This window comes from Amphiura filiformis, chromosome 19 (genome assembly GCF_039555335.1).
Source record: "Amphiura filiformis chromosome 19, Afil_fr2py, whole genome shotgun sequence".
In the NCBI taxonomy this organism is placed as follows: domain Eukaryota; kingdom Metazoa; phylum Echinodermata; class Ophiuroidea; order Amphilepidida; family Amphiuridae; genus Amphiura; species Amphiura filiformis.
This window is the reverse complement of record NC_092646.1, coordinates 46,622,956-46,647,094: the sequence shown is the minus strand read 5'-3', so window position 1 is coordinate 46,647,094 and position 24,139 is coordinate 46,622,956. Positions and strand designations below refer to the sequence as shown.

General features: G+C 37.3%; 1 protein-coding gene across 1 annotated transcript; it reads right to left on the bottom strand.

Moving 5' to 3' along the window:
- Positions 1-438: 438 nt before the first annotated feature.
- On the bottom strand, positions 439-21,289 carry LOC140141383 (S-adenosylmethionine decarboxylase proenzyme-like). The gene is made up of 11 exons (XM_072163238.1): positions 21,116-21,289; positions 16,250-16,470; positions 15,177-15,266; positions 14,024-14,147; positions 12,064-12,166; positions 10,289-10,389; positions 8,938-9,018; positions 8,259-8,351; positions 7,376-7,450; positions 5,456-5,536; positions 439-4,631 (listed from the first exon to the last, which is right to left on the bottom strand). Exons 2-11 carry the CDS (start codon positions 16,396-16,398, stop codon positions 4,494-4,496), a joined length of 1,035 nt encoding a protein of 344 aa, XP_072019339.1. The 5' UTR covers positions 16,399-16,470; positions 21,116-21,289; the 3' UTR covers positions 439-4,493.
- Between the last annotated feature and the right edge of the window lie 2,850 nt (positions 21,290-24,139).

Sequence of the window (24,139 nt, the reverse complement as noted above, 5' to 3'; positions counted from 1 at the left end):
TCAGGGTCAGCCAGGCCCGTAGAACAGGGTTTTTTTTTATCACCTAAGGGAACAAATTAAAAGTTTGATGACATCCTATAAAAAATGAAATGCTTTTGTTAGGAGGCTGACACCTTCCTCCCTCCCAGAATGCAAGTCGGTGAGGCCAAAAAAAAAAAATTGTTTGTTTGTCCATAGAGGCTTATGAAAAAGTTGGGTCGGTAGGTCGGATTTTTTTTTTTTTTTTTTTAATTTGAAGACTGGTAAATAACTCAAAACACACAGCACTTCACTGGTTTAACTCTTGAGATGGTTCTGCATGTTATACAGTTCATTTTCTTTACATTTTCTTTCTTTAAATTTATACTAACCACTGTTTTATACGATGTCCAATCGATAAAAAAAAAAAAAATTAAAAATTAAAAAAATTTAAAAAAAATTTTTTTTTAAATTAAAAAAAAAAAAAAAAGACACGGTCGGGACCAGGGTACACGGTCGGTCGTACATGGACAAACAAACAATTTTTTTTTTTTGCCTGATGTAAGATTTCTGTGTTTTTTCCGGATCGCGGTTTCTATAAAAAATGTTCAAAATTAGATTCAATCACGGACATAAAGCACTAGAAAGTAGGCACAAAAAGCGAAGATTGTGCCCCAGGCCAGCGCAGCTCTTGGCATGCTCGCTTTGCTAGCACCCTTTCAGGGTTGCTTTTCTTCTAATAGCTATTTAACATCGTTGGTTAAGTGTGAAATGTTGAAACTTTGACCAATATTACAACAGTTATCATACTTTTGACCCCCCCCCCTTAACAAATAAGGACTGCTTGTTTATAGAATGTCATCAAACCTGATTTGATCCCCAACACTTAAACATGTGCTTTTTTTATATAGAAATTAATACTATTTATAAACTCATCCAATAAGAACTTACAATCAGGGGTAGCGTTAACCCCCGATCGGGGGTGAATGACCCCCTAAATTAAAAAAATATTAATTTTTCACCCTCTATATTGGGAATATGTGCAAGCTCGGGGGTGAATTCTGACCCTCTACTTTTGGACCTTACTCCTACCCCTGACTACACTGCAAAATATTTTTCACCCCAGAGATTTAATTTTCACCCCATGTATTTGCATTTTCTGCAAGCTCGGGAGTGAAAAACACGGGAAAACAACCCCCTACTTTCGGCCTTAATGCTACCCCTGCTTACAATAAGAATACATACACCCCCTATGGAAGACATAACCTTAATCTTCCACACAGGGAGTGTGAATTTTAAATGGTGTTACCTAAATGGGTGATTCCATTTGAAATCTACACCCAATGTGTGCAGGGAGATTAAGGTCATGTCTGCCATCTAGGGGTATATGGAGTTCTACTTAAATAGCCCAATATAAATGAATCCCATCAGTGGCATAGCATCATAGAGGCACGGATGGGGGTGGTGAACACATGCTGCCCCCCAATCGATCTGAAAATTCCATAGGAAAACTGCCGCCGAAAAATGGCTTGTGCCCCCATCAGACCAGGTGCCCCCCATCATGGTCGGTGCCCCCCCCCCCAATATGATGACCCAAGCTACGCCACCGCTCCAAACCAATCGGCTATGCTAAATGCAGCTCTTGTGAATAGAGATATGAAAGGTTTAAAACAAGTCTTCAACACCACTTTTCTATTCGATATACGAAGTATTTCAGAGAAACCCTTCTGTCATCAGCGGATTGTTGAACATCCAGCTACCACCCGCTGATGACCGAGAAAGGTTTCTTCAAAATATGGAGTGTGGAACACTTGTTTTAAACCATTATGTCTATCACCAACATTTAAAAGAGCATTCATTCCAATGAATTGAGATGCTGGCAATTTGAACCATTTTCTGTGAATTTGATTTAGAAATAGGCTGAAAAACACTGAAAACAGGAACAAAAAACACTGAAATCAGCTAAAACGCTGAAAATTTTCATGCCTGCATACTAATGCTCCCAACTTTTCAACCATATATATATGGGCAGGTAGAAGACTATATTTACTCAATTTTTTTTCAAAACTGCAGCAGCTCAGCCTTTGACCTGCTTGGATAAGAATTGTCTCACAAAAATAAAACATCCTAAATCTATTGGTGATATGACTGTTAGTTTAATGCTCACCAAGTGTATAAAAAGATTTAATACTGATATGGACTATTCCATTGAAATCCACACACCCTCTATGGGAGACATAAATTTACTCTCCCAAACCATAGACAGTAGAGGCTACTGTCTATGCCCAAACGGGGTATAGTTTTTCAAATGATGTCACCCATTCAGGTAACCCCACTTAAAATTGACACCCCCTGTGTGGATGAAGATTAAGGTCACATCTTTTAAAGGGGAGTATGGATTTCAACTGGAACAGCCCATTGCTAATGCATGTGTCTTGCATGTTTAGCAATGGCAGTGGTAGTGATTCTATGGATATCCTGGTGTCCGATAAAACAATAAATACTGTAAAAGTAGAAATTTTCGCGAGGTTTTTATTTTCGCGAGTGGACATAAAATCTCGAAAATAAAAACTTGCGAAAATAACCTTTTGCATTAGGTTTCTATTGTATCAATATCAAAACCGCAAAATTTAATTCTCGCGCAATTGACAAATCGCGAAAATATCTTCTCGCGAGAATATTGACTTTTACAGTCAACAAGTTTTGTGACACTTTGTAACTGTCACATGACATCATTGACCTTTTCATTAAATCCCATACACATGAGATGTCGTCAATTGACGTCACGCCGATGCACGTATCATTTAGTTAACATCGTAACTGCGCATTGCAAGTCGGCGTGACGTCAAATGACAACATCTCAAGTATAATCGCATGCGTATGTCACTTAACTCATGAGGCAAAATCATAAGGGATTAATATAGAATGCAGAAATTGTCAAATGTCTATAGGGCTGCTATTGTAGATATGGCATTCTTACACTGGTTGTACTGATGCCAACAGATTTGAGCTACCAGTTGAAATCCATACACCCCTATGGAAGACATAATCCCATGTGAATTTCAAATGGGGTTACCTGAATGGGTGTGTCCATTTGAAATCTACACCCCCTGTGTGAGATATTAAGGACATACCTTCCATGTGGGGTGTATCATGGATTTCAACAGGAATAGCCCTTTATCAGTATGAACTGGGTGGCATTTTCCCAATGTTAAGACTGGCCATACATGACACTGCACCATAAGATAGAACTGGCCATTGATGCACTTCAATAAATAATACAGTGGAAACTTCTTAACACAAAATTCATGATAACATACATAATATTAAAATGCATGAGTCGAATAAAGCACCTTTATACATTATAATGACCTGATATGACAAATTCCTTTAGACCACTTGACATGTGACGTCATTGCCCGGCAGTATGCGCGCAAAGTATGGCAATTTCCATTGTTCTTTGCCCTGCAGTGTGTGTACACATCATAGTTTGCTCAGGACACATGCATTTTAAATCGCCCACCACATTTCATATAGTACAGGAAAGCCACTGAATAGTGTAGCGGTTCGTTCAAGCATATAGATAGACCAGTCCCTCACTTTTGTTGATAAACAATGATGTCAAGTGGTCTATTAACAAAACTAAAATCCATGATCTTGACGCAATATTTTTTCTGTAGTTTAACATTTGCATCGCATATATGTAAAGTATATGATTCATAAAGCATATATGTAAAGTATATGATTCCATATGGTGTTCAGTTTTATAACACAGGTTTACTACCATTATTATTTCCTTTTAATGAAAAGAAATTTATAAGAAATAAAATTCTACCAGGGTTCAAACCTACAAGCTATACTATGGATTGAATCCATAGTCCAGAGATTACACTACTATGCTATATATGAGTCATTATGCCAGAAGGCATACTATTACTAGCATATTACCAATGATTCATAACCTCATTAATATACGCAAAGCCTGTGATCCAATCAAAGGAAATTGATTGCCTGATAAGTCACAATGACTCCTGGAACACACCGATACATGCTACAAGGACTTCTGCGCGCCTGTGCGTATATACGATAAGCGTTATAATTTCCGCCTTATATAAACTGAACAAACTTTAGCAAAGGTTACGAGAGGAAGATTCCCCGGGAAGATTCAGGAGGAAACCCAGCAAAGTACAAAATAATGTATTTGTTTAGTATAATTATACAAATTCAATGAAGAAATATGAATAAATCTAAACCAACTTTATATATAACACTCCGGTATTAGTATTACCTATTACGTAATAAATACAATTTCAGTTGAAATCCATACACCAATCCGTGATGATCACAACAAATTGATGTTCATCACCACAATAGTCATTAGTCAATGTTATGTTGATCATCAATAATCAATAGATTGACTACATCAGTATTAAAGTTAGTTCAATAGTACATTCATGACCTGTAGTTAGTATCATATACTCCACACCAATAATAAATCCATCTCCATCCCTCCGTAATTTCTACCATGGCGCCCTCTATGGCCGTTTCTCACGAATGTAGTGCGCAAAAGTCAGATCGTAGTTGCTGAACTCCGAGAACTGGCGATCCTGCCGGTTGTATTCCTTAAGGAGCACCTCCTTGAGGGCGTCCAAACTGGAGCCACATTTGGCGGCCTGCAGGGGAAAAGAAGGTGTACCGGTAGCTATTATCAACATAATCTTGATATTGGGCTTTGTTATTTTGATAATTTGCTAACAACTTACATTTGCAGAGACATTAAATCACCTGGTATCAAACTATCCAGCTGCTATGTCAAAGGTCAAGTTTAATCGCTTTGTAGAAAATAAGGGTTGCTAAATGTCAAATCTGTTATTAAGGTTTGCTATGTTAAAATGAAATCATGAGGCTTGGTCATTTTTGGTCAATTTTGTCCCGGTCAGTACACCCGCCATAGACTGCTGCCCTCGTTCATCAACCTTCTGGATTGACGACTGAGAAAACTATGTTGGAAAAAAGGTGGCGGACTTTTGCAACCAGCATGAATATTAAGCAGGTTGCAAACTTTCAGTGAGACTGCGCAATTGTGTCCAAGACCGAGTTTGTTGTTTTTAGAACTTCAGAGCGTGATCTTGTCACAACGGTGCAGTACACACAGTGTGGTACACGGGCGCCGCTATGGCGCATTAACCAAGTCGCAAGAGAATATTTTGACAAGTCCGCCACAATTTGAACTGAAGATAATCAGTCGTGACTACGAAGCATAACACAGTACATGCGCATGTGTAGTAGACAGCTGGTGGACTTAGTCTAACACCCGCCATCTGTATGATATGATCTACTGTTGCTTAAATCATATGACCAGAGGATTGTAAACACAACAATGAATTGAAGATGTTGTTCCAAAAATACAAAAATCTGAATTGGATTAATTTTAGGATGTTTTGTTTCAGCAATTTACTTATAATCTGTTTTTAACACGTCCAGATGCTTGACATACCTTGTTTGTGAAGAGAGTCAGACAAAATCGTCCCGGATTGAAAGTACTGACAACACGCTTCACCAACTCCCCGTAGTTCTCCTGTGATGTAATTAGATCAAGGTTACTTTAAGGGTTTGTGCAATACTTAAGTGTACCCCGGGGTGATGAATTCACAAATGCATTGTCTGCCCTAAAATAATTGCTTTCCCCCGCCCCTTTGGCTATGCCAAAAACTGTTTTCCCACCCCCACTTTCGATGTGCCAACTGCCAAACCCCCCCCTCCTTACACATGCAAGTTTTAAATCTTAAATTGTCTAATTATATAATGCGAGTGCAGCGAGCTGGAAATTTTGCATATTTGAACTCACCAAAAACATTTTGTGCCAAAAATCACTTGCCCCCCCCCCCCACCCCACCTCCTTTCGACCTGCCAAAAATTACTTTCCCTCCGCCTTTCAACCTGCCAAATGCTTGCCTCTTCCCCTTTTTATTTGGCCTGTCAACAAATCTTTTCTCCACTATAGTTCACCACCCCATGGGTACACATAATTATTGCACTACCCCTTAATTAGCATATCTCACATCAGGATATCATAGGAAATCATTTACAGGGAGTTATTTACCCGGGGAAGGGGTACAATTGGATATAGGGATGCGATTCCGGAAACATACCCGCAATAAAACAAATTTGACGAAAAAGAAACAACATTATACTTAATTGCCAAATTCTGGAATTTTTTTGCAAATTTACGAAAAAACAATGAATAATCTATGCACTCTTTCCAGATTTATTGATGAATATTCTCAATCATCCAGGTACATAAATAATTGGAATAAATAATAAATCTTTTTAACTGAACTTGCTGTTTTTGCTGGCTACAGTATCATGTCATATCAATGATGCATCATCAGGCCTATCTTGTATTGGCTCTGTATTATATTACAGCCAAGATCATGGGCGAGCAAAACAGACAAGATCGATCACTAGCCAGCAAGTCCAGTTGAAAAGAAAAACCAACTCTTTCCAGATTTGTGGAGAAAATTTTGAAAAAAAAACCCACCACATCTCTTTAAACCAATTTTCTGAAAATTGCGACATAAGAGTTTTACCAAAAAAGCTTTAAAATGCACCCCATCTCTGCCACACATCCTTTTACCCACCTAACCATTACTCCTGTGCTCACCCCTACCCCAGCTCATTAATACTTGGTAGCTGGGGAGCAAAATTCAGACTATCAGAAAATTTGGCATTTTTTGGCCAAATATAGTATTGGTTTGTTTAAGTTCTTTTTGTACAATTCCAAGCAAAATGAAGGTGATGTTAGTAACATATATTTAATGATCTTCATTTTTCTTGGAATTGTACAAAAATAACTACAGTATTATCTGTAATAAACGCTCCATTGACAAAAATGCAAGCACTTCCATGCCATATCGTGCGAGTTTAAAACTTGCATCAGTTATGTTAGTGACGCACAGACAAAACCTATGAGTATGACTCGAACTTCCATGCATTTCATTGCCGAATTATGGTAGAATTTCATCAAATTACGGGTGTATTTTGTTGTATTTACCCCGAAAATGTCATTTTCCACACAATTCCGTGGGCGTCGCCATAGTAGTAGTATTATTAATATTAGTATAGTCGTAAATCCTCCTTTCTACATGAGCACCATCGGGAAATTGAACCTGATTTTTAAGTTTTTTCACTGACAATTCACTTTTAATAAATGCCCCTCCCCCCCCCTTGGAAAAATGCAACACCCTGAGGCGTTTAATACAGACAATAAGGTATATTAATAGTTGAATCTAACATTCCAAATCAACTTGTTCAAACAATAGAGAATTTTTTGTGTGTGTTTTTTTTTCTTTTTTCTTTTTGATCTGGGGAAGGGTAACCCAGGCATATGCAACACTGGTTGTGTGATTGTACTTACCATCTCTGCATTGGTTTCAAAGCTGACGTAAGAAAATTCTTTCTCAGGAGTAATATGAATAGTCATATATCCATTCTGTAAAATCAACACAAACAGATCATTTGTAACTCAAACCAGGGGAAAATTGCATTATAAATTGTAATTTATCATTGCAGATTTCGGTAATTTTAGAGTCATTTGCTTAAAAAAACACCCAACCAAATGACCCTACTTTTAAAGGTAGACCTTTATCCACACATAGAATGGTGCATTTTTTGTTGCCTAAATCTGGTTTATTGTGGGTAATACTTACATTTTGGCATTCTGCATTTGGAAGCAGACCATTACATTAACTTTATCCTAGTTAATAGATCTACAACCCTGGTTTATAATGAGTACTACTAACATTTGGAAGCAGACCATTCATTTTATCCTAGTTAATAGATCTATAACCCTGGTTTATAATGGTTAATACTTACATTTGGCAGCATACCATTCATTTTATCATAGTTAATAGATCTATAACCCTGGTTTATAATGGTTATACTTACATTTGGAAGCAGACCATTCATTTTATCCTAGTTAATAGATCTATAACCCTGGTTTATAATGGTTATACTTACATTTGGAAGCAGACCATTCATTTTATCCTAGTTAATAGATCTATAACCCTGGTTTATAATGGTTATACTTACATTTGGAAGCAGACCATTCATTTTATCCTACTTAATAGATCTATAACCCTAGTTTATAAAGGTTAATACTTAAATTTGGAAGCAGACCTTTTCATTTTATCCTACATTGTAGTTATAGATCTATAACCATGATAACCCTGGTTTATAATGGTAAGCAGAGCATTCATTTTATCCAAGTTAATAGATCTATAACCCTGGTTAATACTTACATTTGGCAGCAAACCATTCATGGAATATCCACATGGCTCAAACAGGAAATCATTGATGTCACAATCCGGCAACAAAGTGGCAATGCCCGACTCCTGCAATGTAAAATAACACAATAAATATTTATGAGTCCTTATTTATAGTATTCTATTAGGCTAAGGAACTGACAGTGAGGTCATTGTCACCTATCTACCCATTATGATATACATACCCTGGTTGTGTCCTTGTGGGTAAGTGTATAGTCTAGCAGTGGTGCATATTTAATAGGCCTCGTGATTGTGAGATTGTGCCTTGAGCCCTGCCGTGGCCATACGTTTTGTGTCCTTGAGTAAGGTGCTTCACCTCAATTACTCCTCTCCACCCAGGTGTATTAATGGGTAATGGAACTCTTCATTGCTGGGAAGGTAACAGACTCACTGTGGAAGTGTAGTGATCCCCTACAGCAACATTACATGGAGGAGTCTGGCGCAATCCCCAATGAAATAGAGATGGGCAACCCCTTTACTGATACAGATTTGCCTTGTTTACCTTTACCCTTTTTTTTTGGTGTCTTTGACATTGACACAACCAGTGGTGTTTTGAAATTGACTCATTGTAGGTTCATCCAAGTGGGTCATCAGTATTTAGGACTAAGGAACTGACAGTGAGATCATTGTCATGATTCACTCATGTTATACATACCCTGGTTGTGTCCTTGACATTACGGCCAGTGGTATTTTGGAACAGACTCATTGTAGATTCATCCAAGTGGGTCATCAAGATGTAAACATGGTGGTTAAGAAAACATTCACACAAATCAATTCATCCTATATTCATACGCAATGTGCTTAATCCAATCACATATCATAAATTTAAATACTTGGACGCAGGTTGAAAAAGTATGATGCGCGTCTCATGATGTAGCCTTGTAATGACCACATTGTGTGACGTGTTAAGCATTCATACAATATGCGCAGGTGCTGGCCGCCGTATTTAGACCATGCATGATTGCAATAGTGTGATTGGTGGCTAGGGGTATTTCGTTATTGGTTTCTTAATTTTTCAGGGAAATTGAAAAATAAAGTTACAATTGTATTTTTTTTTTCAAATGTAAAAGACAAAAATGTGAAGCAGATGAAACTGAAAAAAGTGACAGTTAATGGTTATGTAGAAGGCATCACTTATTTTTCGGGTATTGAGAAATGTCTATAAAAATTGTGCTTTGGACCTTGGAATATGCGCATGAGGGATTTTCATTGGTTCCAAAACACTCAATATCTAGGGTACTGTATTGAGTTAGCTTGAAATTCCCCTGGAAAACTTACTACTAATAGTCTAGGGAAAACTCGGGGAGCTGATCCTGGCTGCGAAGGTTGTGGAGTTTCTAGGGTGTGCGCTTCTTATCTGCAAGTCCCTGTATTGTTGATTAATGTTTTATGGAATGATGTGGGGCTGTAGTGGTCAGCGAAAACCTGTTAAGTGTGCTGAGGCTTGTGGATAAACGTCTAGGTGTTATGCCTGTGAGTAGCGCACTATAAATCACTGTGTTTTTTTATATTTTTTTAATTTCACAATATCCTCATAATAACAAGAGATGCGCAGTCATTAACGTCTAATTATTGAATTAGAAAGGGCATGTCAAAGATAATAAGCATGTGATGCGATCAAGCAAAATCAAGAACTCAGAAATATTGATTTTGAGATACAAAGGAAATATTTCACTTTGTTTCCTGTTGTTTTGGAAGCTCTGTAATTGCTTGTATCTTTAGAACTGATTGTTCAATTTCAATGGGGTTTTCTGCAAAATCCAGCTTTGAAAATGCTATTTACTATCCTATAAGAAACTGACAATTTAATATTTTTGAGTTTCGACTGATTTTGCTTGATCGCATCACATATTACAAATGGGATAAATCGGATACAGTTAGACCTTGTAACTCCTGTACAAAAAAAATGGTCAATTGCAATCAACCTGCGCTTGCAGTCTTGGCCGTTCTGAGCATCAAATTAAAGCACAAAGACTGCAACGTATTGTACATAAGAAAAAGGATATTTCTAGAGTTTGATCTGGTTCCATGACAGCACTTGGGCAGTCCAACGTGTACAAGTACCAACATTCCCCATTGACCCGCCCCAACACGTATGCGGCTCCACCTGAATAAAATACAAAACAGGAGAAAAATGTGACTATGGTTGAGTATTGTAGAATCATGTGTAGGATGTACTGGGAGGTCGGATGCAATTAGTATTAGAAATTTTGACGTCACCACTGGATTGAGCACGTAATAATGAAATTTTCACAAACAATGTGGTGCCAAAGCAAAATTGTTATTCCAAAACTGTTGTTGTGCGACAAAGTACCCTACTGTATTTTGTATGGGCTGTCAACCTTGTAGTTTTGTCAGCCTCAAACATCATGTGTCCCATACTGCCTGAGATGTACAAGAACATATAGGCTGCCCTCTGGCTCTATGTAAAAATTACACAAGATAACAGCATGATAGCTAGGCTTAGAGAGAAAACGCAATCTCGCTTTTCTCGCCGTGAATCTTGCTTTTTAGTGCTTTTCTCGCTTTTAAAAGATTCATTTCTACCACGAAAATCTATTTCTGTGGCGAAAGGTTGCAGAATTCGACTACCATTGCAACTAAAAAAGCTTAAGTTTGACCTGATTTTCCAGCCTGAATGTACAAAAATGGTCCATTTTCTGGCACATTCAAGCAACAACACAAGTAATATTCTTTATTTACTACTCAAACCTTGCAGTATATTGACCTTTTAAGCTGATTTATGAGGACAAAATTTGTGTATTTTTGATAGACCGGTCGGCAATTTCCATGCTTTGTTTTGGTATCACTCAGGGGTATGGAGTCAATGAAATACTGCCCTCAATTTTTGTACCTTTTTCTGATTTTCGCCAATTTTTGGGCATAAATCTTGCTTTTTTCTCGCATTTTGAAGTTGCCATCTCGCATTTTTGGTCAAAAAATTGCGTTTTTTCTCTAAGCCTAATGATAGCATATGGGCAATCCAGTGTGTACAAGTACTAACATTTTTTAGTCATTGACTCATCCCAACACGTATACCGCTCCATAAACAGGAGGAAATGAATTGTACCCACCATGTGAGGCCCCTTTTTATTCTTTTGGTAATTATGGAGAAATTAATTAATATCAAAATAATAAAAAATATGCACATATTCTTCAAATTCCCTTCATAAATTTGTATTGTAATTTTGCAGTAAAATTTTTAAAAACCTAGAAAACCTGGTCCTAGAAATTTATCCAATTTTTAAAAATGAAAATTTTTTTTTACTCAACCAACAATAATTATTTAGCAGTTATGATGCCCAAAGGTTTCCACAATTCCAGGGTTAACACCAACCTTGAGCTATTCCACTTGATTTTGACATACCCACTATGGAAGACATGACCTTAATCTCCCATACAGGGGGTGTAAATTTCAAATGGAATCACCCATTCAGGTTAACCCTATTGAAATTCACACTCCCTGTGTGGAAGATTAAGGACATTGTCTTGCAAAGGGAGTGTATGGAAAGCAACTGGAATAGCTCACTTTAGCAGCTGCGTGTGAAGTCAAACAGGTGGCCTCGTTAGGGATCATCTCAATGAGAGGAGTAAAAACAATCTACATATGTTTGAGTGGTTTTGAATTTTTAATAGAATTGAGGAAATTTATGAATGAACTGTGCACCATATATATATGCGTTGTTAGCTCCAAATTTGCAACATCACGGTAGTCACGCTCGACAAAGGTTTACTGCAAAATAGTATAGGGTACTGCACAACCATGACAACTGATACATACCTTCAAATAAGGAGTCCAAGTAAGCCACTTCATTGTCAAATGTGCGATGAGGTGTATCCTGCAATTCTGGCCGGAAAAAGTTCTTGCGTGAATAGAAGATATCCTGGTTTAGAACAGAGAATATGACAATGCATTAAAAATGGTAACCTAAAGATTTGCCTAATAGCGCTATCGGGTCACTTGACAACAGTGGAATTTTAGGCACAACCTAATTATACATGTAGAAAGTACCCTCCTGTAAAATTCCCACCAGCAAAGGGGCACAGAACCTGAATTCTTGTTGGGATTTTAGAGGAGTGAGCTCTACTTGGTAAAATTCCCACCATCAAAGAAAGGCACAGAACCTGAATTCTTGTTGGGATTTCAGAGGAGTGAGCTCTACTTGGTAAAATTCCCACCATCAAAGAAAGGCACGGATCCTGAATTCTTGTTGGGATTTCAGAGGAATGAGCTCTATTTGCACATGAAATGTACCCCAAGGCAAAGGAGCCTGAGTGCGCCATTAGGCAAATCTTTAGGGTATTCACGAAGCATATCTAAAAACAACAAATACCATATTTATACAGATGTTCAAAGCACCGCTATATTCCGTCTGTCGGACATCCAGGCTTTTACTTCAAATGTCTAGCACTCTTACTTCCTGGATCAGGACTTGAAATAAGGATTTCAGATCCAGGAGCAATTTTGGGTGTTTTTGTGTAAATATTGCTCCTGGTCTATACAAATACACACAGTTCTGTTTCAGAACCAGGGGCATTTTGCCTTTTAGCAGGGATAAATTTGCCCCTTGCTCCTGCTTATTTCAAGCCCTGCCCTGGACCAGGAGTGAAATTTTGTATTGGAAAATTACACTTTCTGTTCATTCTTTTAGGTTTAACACAATGGATTAACATATGTGACACGATCAAGGGGAATGAGTCGGATGTCGCTAATATTGATTTTGAGATATTGACAAAGAAAGGGTTAAAATTCTTTTGTTTTCTATTGTTTTCAGCGATTGATAAAGTGACTCAACTTTGCAAAGTAAAGTCGTATCAACTTGGGGTTTCAGTTTCTGAAAGCTCTAAATGTCCTCTTTAGAAACATTTATATATAAAACTCATTTTCGACCAGGCACCTTTGTTCCATAACCATTAGGGTATAGGACATTTTTTGTTTTTGATATAGCCCCCGAATGAAATGTTTTTAATTATGTTTGTACTCACTCAGGTAGCATTGTGTGTGAATTTTACATCCGAACTAGAGGCTATTCCCTTTTTTATTGTCATTTTAGTGTCTAAATGGCCCAAAATGAGGGTTTTTCAATATTGCCGTCCATTTCTAATCGTCACCCCCATAGGCTTTACATGTAAAATGAAAAGGCTCGTAAAAATTTAATAGCCTCTAGTTAGGATGTAAAATTCACACCAAATGCTTTTTGAGTGATTACAAAGATAATTAAATACTTTTCATTCGGGGCTATGTGGAATTTTTTTTATGTATTCCTTGTACAATGACATTTCGCAATAAAATGTCCATTGGAAACAAAGGTGCAGGGTTGACATGTGACTCATTCCCCTTGATCATGTCACATATGTTCATGAGCAGAAATTGAGAGAATATCAAACTGGACAAGCTTTTACAAGTTAATTATTATTTTGATAACTGATCCTAGATTTATTTAGGAAAAAATAAGTTACAACACTTACGGTCATGAAAACTCCCCTTTCTCTAAAATAAACGAAACCTGTTTACAAATTCAGTTGCGCGATGCGCATACCCGTACTACGCATTACGCAACATGCTACTTAAGCGCAGCAAGAGCGCACCTCGGCAAGTTTGTCCCGTAACAACATGTGATAGATGATATGCAAGAACTAATGAAATTCAGTGCTTACAAGCTAAACCAGAAAAGTGGGCATATATAAGATGGAACCATGAGGGACACCAATGAAAAGAAATATGTTACTACTCTACATACCAATACTTTGTATTCACAGAAATCCTTGGCCAGCTTCATGAGGGGCTCAATAGCTTTCAGCAGGGTAGTAGTTCCACATGTTTTGAGAATAAACCGACGCTTGCTTATAAACATGCTACTTTCACTGTGAATACAAGAAAAGAAATTAAACATTTGGGTGTTTTCCTAATACAATTGGGTGTATTCCTAATACAATTGGGTGTATTCCTAATATATTTGGGTGTATTCCTGATACATTCTGGTGTATTCCTATACAAGAAAACAAAATTAAACATTTGGGAGTATTTCTGAGACACTTGGGTGTATTTCTAACACTTCCCAAATCACATTTTTGCTATAAACCCCACTGTGTGCACAAAGCAATAATGCAACCTGCATAAATGCAAAAATATACAGACCATAAACATAAACATAAACCATTCACTAATAGGCAGAATCCATGTGCTTTGTATGCAGAGAAGTCTCGCATATTCATGAGGTCCGAAAGTTCAAAATGCCTAAGTCTAACAATCGCGCACACACAGCTTGTGGCTATCGTGGAACTGTATTTGGTGGAAATAGCTAAGCTTAATTTTGCATTGTCTGTGTTTTCAGTTTTCTACTCCAGTTCCATGATTTTTTTTGTTTTCCGTAAAATGGGAAACTTGCCACTCTGTCCATTTTACACAACTCAGCTCCCAATGTTTATGTACTGCACATAGGATGTGTTAAAATACACGCAATAATTCTGGTATACCCTGCGCACAAGTATAACCCTATCCCTAATTTTTTTGTTTTCCGTAAAATGGGAAACTTGCCACTAGTCCATTTCACACACCTCAGCTCACAATGTTTATGTACTGCACATAGGATGTGTTAAAATACTCTGAATAATTCTGGTGTATCCTGCGCACAAGTATAACCCTATCCCTAACCATAACCATAACACCGAAAGTGCAGGGTAAACCAGAATTGTACCAAATACGTCTCTTATTACAGGGACTATTCAGTTTGTCTTTATTTTTCCCATTGCCAATGTTTTCACCAGCTATTTTATGAACAAAATAGTACTAAGTATCTAAGTGACCTATAAATGATAGTAATGATTTCAATACAAAAAAACAAACAAAGAGGGCCCATGATGGATCCTTGAGGAACACCAGAATCTACTTACCTTAACACATAAGCTGTTTGGTCCTCATTGCTACTAACGCTTACAATTTCACATCTCACTGGAGTCAGAATTTTGTCAATTAAGTTATCCCTGGGGAAATAATAACAATAATAATAATATTTTAATGTAAAAACTGGAAAATTCTTTTCCAACTGACGTTACTGACCAGCAGGGAACCAAAGGATGGATCCAAAACACAGCAGCTAAAGGGAGTATCCCATCATGCATTGCAGTATATCTGCTTGCTCCATAGTAAATGTATACAAAATAAAAACAAGAGCCACTTAGATATTGAGAGTTATGGATAGTTTCACAATACTTTTGAGCAGCGTTCGAAATTTTAGTTGTCCGTTCGCCCGGGACAACTAAAAAAGTCGCCGGACAACTAAAGATATTGATTCGGTTGTCCTCCGGACAACCATAAATCTGTAGCCAAAACTCACCTACGTATACACTGATATTCAAGTATAATAGCAAAAACTAGTAGGGACAACCAAAAACTTAGACGGACAACCACAAATTGTAACCTGGTTGTCCGTGGGACAACCATTTATTTTTCCTTAATTCGAACACTGCTTTTGAGATCATATTTTTTCAAACAAAAGTTGAAGTGAGGGATTTTGTGTACACTTCTTATATGGCATGTGCAATCCTACTATGGTACTGCAGAGCATGATGGGATATCAGCTGCTGTGGATCCAAAAGGATACAAGTGCGTCACACTAACAAAGTGTTAATCAGAAAAATGTGACACAACATCTAATTGGGTAAAACTATTTTGGATGTCTTATTTTCTTATGTATTTTATTGTTTTTTACTCCATATTTTGGCCTATATCTCAATTTCAAATTTGCCGCCTTTGGCCCCCATGTACCAGATTGTGTCACAAATACAAAAGTAAGAAAATAACAGTACATTTACACACACTTTACCTTTCTTACACATGACAAAAGCAAGTAATTCAGGATTAGTGCATGGGCTAAAAGTCCAAACACAGAAGTGCCCACTCATCCTGCACATGATTCAATAGATTTAACTTGTAATCAAATTCCACAACATAATAAATGCCTTACCTCGGGATATTCCTAAGATCATGAGTGTCTTTTTTTGTACCACCCTGTACAGGACCAAACCACACTTCAAGTAGTTTTTCGGTGCCTTCGTAATGTGTACTTGTCAGCTTACTGCCCCCGTTGCTGGACGAATCGGTAGCTTGCGCCATCTTGGCATGTTATCAACAAAAATCACGATAAAAGCGCAGCAGAATACCCAGATCAGAGTGAAAGCTACAGCCCTGAAAGAATTTCAAGTGGAAAACAAACAGAACAGCATGTTAATGCTTACTTCTTCAGTTTTAACAGTGATTTCCTCCTTATAGACGCCATTCTGGCTAAAACTAGGAGTGGTGATGTCACAGAATTAAAACCAGAGAACCAGGACTCGACCGCCACCTTGATACAGGCATGGAGCAAAAATTGGGGGTATTTGTTTTCCCTCGGAATGCGCTCGAGGCAATCGTTGTACATGCAAGAGCGGGCCGCTCAGCGGCATGGATGATGGGTGCACTTAAGAGACGCACTTGATGCGACCTGCACACGGTACCAAGACGCTAAAGATGAGACGCAGAATTGTTTTTGTTCGTGTCAAATGGTAAAATACTGGCACCTAGTAATAGGTATTAGTAAGGGTCATCCACCAAATTAGCAACAGCACTGATGCCCCACCAGTGTTGGCTTGGGAAAGGAATATCTGTTTTTTGACTTGCTGACTAATTTTTATACCCCTCAGAAAAGATGCGTTATCTCCATGTTGTTTGAAGATTCAGGGGATTATTTTTTGAGTATCATAAGCACTACTTAGTAAGTCCCAGAATAATGTTAAATAAAAGTTTTATTGTATTTCTTAAATTCTTATTTTGTGTAATGAACTTTGAAATGTAAAAATAGGCATCGGGGTTAGTTGAAACTTTTGAGGTGGGGTTAGTTGACACATGAAAATCACATAGAAAATATGGTTAAAAATTTGAATTTATAAAAATTTGTAACATGTTTACCATTTCTTCAATACCGTATTGCTTTAATATGGTTAAAAGCAATAATACAAGCAAAAAAGTGCACACAGAAAGTACATTTTATAATATTTTAGGCTTCTCATATTTTGGTCCATGGTGACACTCGTCACCTTGTGTCCAAAGTATTGACCCGCACTCCCACATATTTATTTATTAATTTTTTCACACTGATTGTATGTTTTAGGGTGCCTTCAAGAGAAGTATAACCCTAACAACACAATAATAATTATTTTGACATTTTCACAAGCCGTGTTTCAACTAACCCCACCCTATGTTTCAACTTACCCCAGGGGTGGGGTTAGTTGAAACACTTTTTTTCAAATTTTCAAATTGGATTATATGAATAATCGGGGGAATAATCATAAGCAGGTGCAATAAAGTTTAAGGCTGTATTTGTAGCATGTATGTGTCTAATGTTTATACTGATATGGTTAGTGTTTCTTGAAAGTAACCGGTTTGCGTTAAAAAAGACAATTTTGTGAAAAATGTTTCAACTAACCCCAATCTCCCCTACATATGTAGAACACAATACATATTTTAGAAATTTAAAAGAACAGGTAGGTCAAGGAAACCTACAAAAATATGTTTTCTATACTTCACTTGACCCAAATATATGATTTTTTATGGTGATGGGACAACCGCACATGGAATTTTAGAGGATTTTGATAGCAGTTCCATTAAAAAAAGCTGCTATCAATGACACTAAGATCTAGAAACACCACTGAAATGCTTTTTGGGGGAATTGAATCTTTTTGATGAAAGTCAATCTTTGACAAGATGTAACTTTGAGCTACGGAAAGTGCTATGACACAAAGGTTTTCAGTTTTGTCTTTCTTTACTCAAGGGCTTTAATTTGATATATAAAATGATGCAGTTTGATGGCAAATTTGAATTCACCTGGCATACCTACTATTAAAAGTTGAACTTGTACTACTCCCTATATCCAGGCTGGACACATCACACTACCGTGTGATGTGTCCAGTTCGTCGCCGAACTTGCATATAACATGGAGAGCTTAGCATAACGGCCTGCCTATTTACGCTTCCTGAAAACACTCTTGCACATAACATACAAAACCACAAATTCACTAACTTCAACTTGCACTACCGACACCATGAAAAATATTTTAACTATTTCCGATCCTTCAGAATACTTGCAAATATTGGAAGTTTCATAAAATCCTGCTGCTGAAAATCGTAAATTCCACAATCTTCTGTCAGATCCGGGTCAGTAATCACAGGTGGGCGAATCTACCAGCGTGACAAGACCAGAGATAATAAAAAGGATGAGAGGCCACGCTGTACAAATAGCTAGCCTGATTGGCAAGCCGCCGCTGGCCAGATCTTCTACGGTCGTGTATGATGAGTAGAGACCATAGAGCCCTATATAGGGCTCTGTGGAAGAAACGGTTCCTAATTTTGAAGCCATGGATAATATATTCATTTATACGAGAACCATATTTTGTACCAATCACAGAACAGAATTTCACTTACTCACAGCTGTCAATCATTCTAGTGAAACGTAAGCTCCGCCTAGTATCAAGGTCTTCTTCTGCGCATTGGTTGTGCGCATTAACTAGCCTCCAGCACAAATCCTGTGCACACGATCAGGTTGGATGGGCGGTTTACGCCTGGTTTACACAACAGGAACTGCGATGCATCCTAAACTGGATCGCTTCCGTGTATTCACATTGCATGGTGGGCAATTTGCGTAGCTCCACGCTCACAACAGTTTAAAATCAACACAGGTAAATCCATATAAAAATTAACATGGACACAAAATTGACATAGCTTATGTAATTCAAATAATAAAATAATAAAATGTAATATTATCATGATAGATGCACGTTTTATTAAAACTTGAAAAGATTATTAAGTCCAATAATTTGTTTGTGTTAGTTTGCACGAGTCACAAAATGGCGACCCATCACGCATTTTCTGCATGTGCCGACATTAGTAACTCATAGTGACTGTCCTCAAACTAGCGCCAGTGTGTCTCAGGCCTGATAACGACCCCAGGTAATTTTATGCAGAAAGTTTTCTTGCGAACAGCTGCAGGTGACAATTAAACAATGAACACGGCTTGTTTATGTACATGCGTGGGGAGGCTTGTACGTCAGCTGACGTGTTTTGGACATGTTCGGCGTAAAAAGTGTCGTTTTTCTTCATGAAAAATACCAGCGATGACCAGTTTTTTGTGGGCTATTTGATTTACAGGTATGTCGGTTCGTCATAGGGTAGAAATGATAGCTGTACAATTTGTATAACATACAGTTTAACATAGGCCTAAACATTTATGGGCACAAATCGACCTTCCGTATTATGCACAAGTATGTGGAAGTGGCAGGCATAACTACTCCCTACCCTAATGAGCAGTGTTCGAAATAAGCACTTATCCTCTTGTCCCAAAATCACTGGGGACAACCATGATATTGAGCTACGGTATGTACTTATCCCCTGGACAACCACTATATTTTACCTCTAAAAGTATGACACATTTTGGGGACAACCAAAATGTATTGAGGACAAGCAGAATTCATGCTTTAGTTATCCTCGGGATAACCTCCATATTTTCCTTATTTCGGACACTGCTAATGAGCAATCATGAGCACTTTTTATGTACAGACTGTACATGCTGTTGCAATATGTCAACTTGCATATGTACAAGTACATGTACACAACCTTGAACTTGAACATGTTGAATACAACATCATCACCCCACCCTATGTTTCAACTTACCCCAGGGGTGGGGTTAGTTGAAACACTTTTTTTCAAATTTTCAAATTGGATTATATGAATAATCGGGGGAATAATCATAAGCAGGTGCAATAAAGTTTAAGGCTGTATTTGTAGCATGTATGTGTCTAATGTTTATACTGATATGGTTAGTGTTTCTTGAAAGTAACCGGTTTGCGTTAAAAAGACAATTTTGTGAAAAATGTTTCAACTAACCCCAATCTCCCCTACATATGTAGAACACAATACATATTTTAGAAATTTAAAAGAACAGGTAGGTCAAGGAAACCTACAAAAATATGTTTTCTATACTTCACTTGACCCAAATATATGATTTTTTATGGTGATGGGACAACCGCACATGGAATTTTAGAGGGATTTTGATAGCAGTTCCATTAAAAAAAGCTGCTATCAATGACACTAAGATCTAGAAACACCACCAAAATGCTTTTTTGGGGGAATTGAATCTTTTTGATGAAAGTCAATCTTTGACAAGATGTAACTTTGAGCTACGGAAAGTGCTATGACACAAAGGTTTTCAGTTTTGTCTTTCTTTACTCAAGGGCTTTAATTTGATATATAAAATGATGCAGTTTGATGGCAAATTTGAATTCACCTGGCATACCTACTATTAAAAGTTGAACTTGTACTACTCCCTACCCTAATGAGCAGTGTTCGAAATAAGCACTTATCCTCTTGTCCCAAATCACTGGGGACAACCATGATATTGAGCTACGGTATGTACTTATCCCTGGACAACCACTATATTTTACCTCTAAAGTATGACACATTTTGGGGACAACCAAAATGTATTGAGGACAAGCAGAATTCATGCTTTAGTTATCCTCGGGATAACCTCCATATTTTCCTTATTTCGGACACTGCTAATGAGCAATCATGAGCACTTTTTATGTACAGACTGTACATGCTGTTGCAATATGTCAACTTGCATATGTACAAGTACATGTACACAACCATTCTTCCATGGAATGGTATAGCATAATAAAATATAAAGGCCTCATTTCTTGCATTGCATGCATGCATGAATGAACATGATGTTGAAGTTCAAGTTCAACTTGAACTTGAACATGTTGAATACAACATCATCATTAAAAATACATGTGGATTCCTACCTTATAACCTGTTAATATAAACCCACGTGGAACTCTTTGCCACGTGCTGAATCATGAACAGATAACAAAGTCAAGGGTGTACAATTCCAAAGTACATTTGGGTGAATGAAAACCATAAAACATATGCCTGGAAAAAAGCCAGAACTGGCCTACAATCTATTACCTTTGACCAGCTTTGACCTTTGTTAGACTGTAACACTGTCTTGGTTGAATTTTATGATTGTGTACAATATCTCCTATGTCGTGACCAGCATGGGCTGGAGAATAAGTAGATTCAGCGATCGCGTGTCAGCTTAGCCCAAAACAACTCGGCCCAAACCAGTTCGGTCCATGCCTCTATATCTCTATCGAAGGAGGCCCGAGGGGAAGGGGGGGGCTATGATTCTGGTTCTTCGGCGATTATGGGTATGTCCATAAATAAGGGATCCAAAAGTGTGACAATGACTCAACGTGCAACATCTCAAAATGGCATAAAACTAATTCAAAGGGTGTTTTTAGATAAAGCAAAAATAAGACCTTAGTGGATAAAAGCTGATAAAGTAGAAGTGTCAAAATACCAGTTTCGAGAAAAATGGGTTTAAAGTTATGCATTGTGTCTATTGACCACAAACTTAGTTACTTTTGTATAAAATTTGCTGTTTTGAATTGATATGGATATTGTACTTAATGTAGCTATTTTTCAACGATTTGTCATTTATTGATTTTCTATAATCAATAATCAGTATTTTGTACTTTACTACTTTTTCCACTAAAACCATGGGTCAGATTCAAACAATTGCATTTTTCAAAAAATTGAAAGTTAATAATTGTTAAAAGTATACATTTTTAAAAAGGCCCATATCTAGAGGAACAATTTGGTGTATCATTTATGCAAATCGGATGTTGTTGAAAATTTGACCTCGTTTGACCTTTGATTGACCTTGACCCTATAACTGCTAAACTAAGCACGTTAGGTATGGCAAACTATATATTTTTGCAATCCTTATACCCTAAGGAGTAATTTGGGACCAATTTGAAACAAATCGGACCATTTTGAAATTTTGACCCCACTTTACCCCTCACGTGACCCCTACTTGGAAGGGGTCAAATCGACCCAAATTTTCGGAAAAAAATGTTTGACCCCTAGTGACTTATACTCTGCCAATAACTCAATTTCGTCAAAATGACACTTAGGCCTAACTACTTTATCCACTGGGGTCTTATTTATTTAATAATTATGCAAAAAAATAAATGTCAAATTTGCTGGGCATAGGCCTACTGCATAGAAAACTCACAGGTCCCAATTCAGACCCAACATGAAAAGTGACCAACATAATTGGGACACCAAAGGCATATTTTTACTTCATTTTCAGAAATAAAAAAGATCTTGAAATGACTTCAAATGATAGGCCTATTTGAATGTGATTTAGTATCCTTTATAATGAGAAAATGAAAAAAGCAGAGAGGCTCCGGAAGATTTTGAATATTGGGGGCAGAGAAGATGTTGGGGGCAGTGGCGTAACTACGGGGGGGGGCAGAGGGGGCAAAACATGCTTGGGGGTAGGGGCGCCAATTTTGTTTCTTGCCCCGGGCGCTACGGTACCAACCCTAGTTACGCCACTGATTGGGGGGCCAAATTTTTTGGCCTGCTCTCGGAGGCACGAAACGCTGAAGGGGGTGATGGGTGCGGGAGGGGGTAGCCCCTCCCGTGCGAAGCGCAGAAGCTCTTGAAATGTATACATTTTTACATGAATTGTACCTTACATTTTGAATTATACCCTAAAATTATGAATTTTACCCTAAAATTATGAATTTTACCCTAAAATTATGAATTTTACCTTAAAATTATGAATTTTACCCTAAAATTTATGAATTTTACCCTAAAATTTATGAATTTTACCCTAAAATTTATGAATTTTACCCTAAAATTTATGAATTTTACCCTCAAATTATGAATTTTACCCAAAAATTTATGAATTTTACCCTAAAATTATGAATTTTACTCTAAAATTTATGAATTTTACCCTAAAATTATGAATTTATGAACTCTAGGGTACTTGGGCCCCCTCACCAAAATTATTGAGGGGCCGGGCCCCAGCCCCCGCCCCCCCCCCCCGGTTCCGGAGCCACTGAAAAGTTTGAAAGAGTTCTTTATTATTTTAAAAATTGCATTTTTATTTTTTCAACACTGCAAAAAAGTACCAAAATTCAACTTAAATTCAATTTTTAGCATATTTGGTACAATATTGGATGTTTTTCAATTCAGAATAATTGATTTATATTATATAGTCAAATCTTTTTCTTTCTTTTCTGTCAACAAAACCAATTATATTAACTGTTATTTAAGACAATAGAGTGGCCCTCTACACCTTGAAGGTGAAAAAGATTTAAACATTTTTAAGGGTGCCCTAGGGGTTAAAAATAGCCCGACCAAAGTTACCCCTCAAGTATTACATTCCATGAATTCAAAACAAAATTGATCTTCGCAAGTTGTTGTTTTTTGTACCATTTGAACCTTGCAATGTCCTGAAGATAGCTCATATTACATATTGTGAATGCTGCTATCTACAGCACAGAAGATAGCTAGCTCATTTCATTGTGTGAATGCTATCTACCGAAGATAACTCATATTACACAGTGTGCAGTGTGAATGCTGCTATCTTATCTACAGAAGATAGCTCATGATATTGTTTGAATGCTGCTATCTACTGAAGATAGCTCATTACCCCCGGTACATTGTTTGAATGCTGCTATCTACTGAAGATAGCTAATATTACATTGTTTGAATGCTGCTGTCTACTGAAGATAGCTAATATTACATTGTTTGAATGCTGCTATCTACTGAAGATAGCTCATATTACATTGTGTGAATGCTGCTATCTACTGAAGATAGCTAATATTACATTGTTTGAATGCTGCTATCTACTGAAGATAGCTCATATTACATTGTGTGAATGCTGCTATCTACTGAAGATAGCTAATATTACATTGTTTGAATGCTGCTATCTACTGAAGATAGCTAATATTACATTGTGTGAATGCTGC

Excerpts from the sequence above, each read along its gene's own strand:
- LOC140141383 (XM_072163238.1), bottom strand. The coding sequence starts at position 16,398 with ATGGCGCAAGCTACCGATTCGTCCAGCAACGGGGGCAGTAAGCTGACA. Across the intron at positions 12,167-14,023 it reads TCTGTGAATACAAAGTATTG|GATATCTTCTATTCACGCAA; the intron begins GTATGTAGAGTA and ends GTTCTAAACCAG. Across the intron at positions 10,390-12,063 it reads CTTGGACTCCTTATTTGAAG|GTGGAGCCGCATACGTGTTG; the intron begins GTATGTATCAGT and ends TATTTTATTCAG.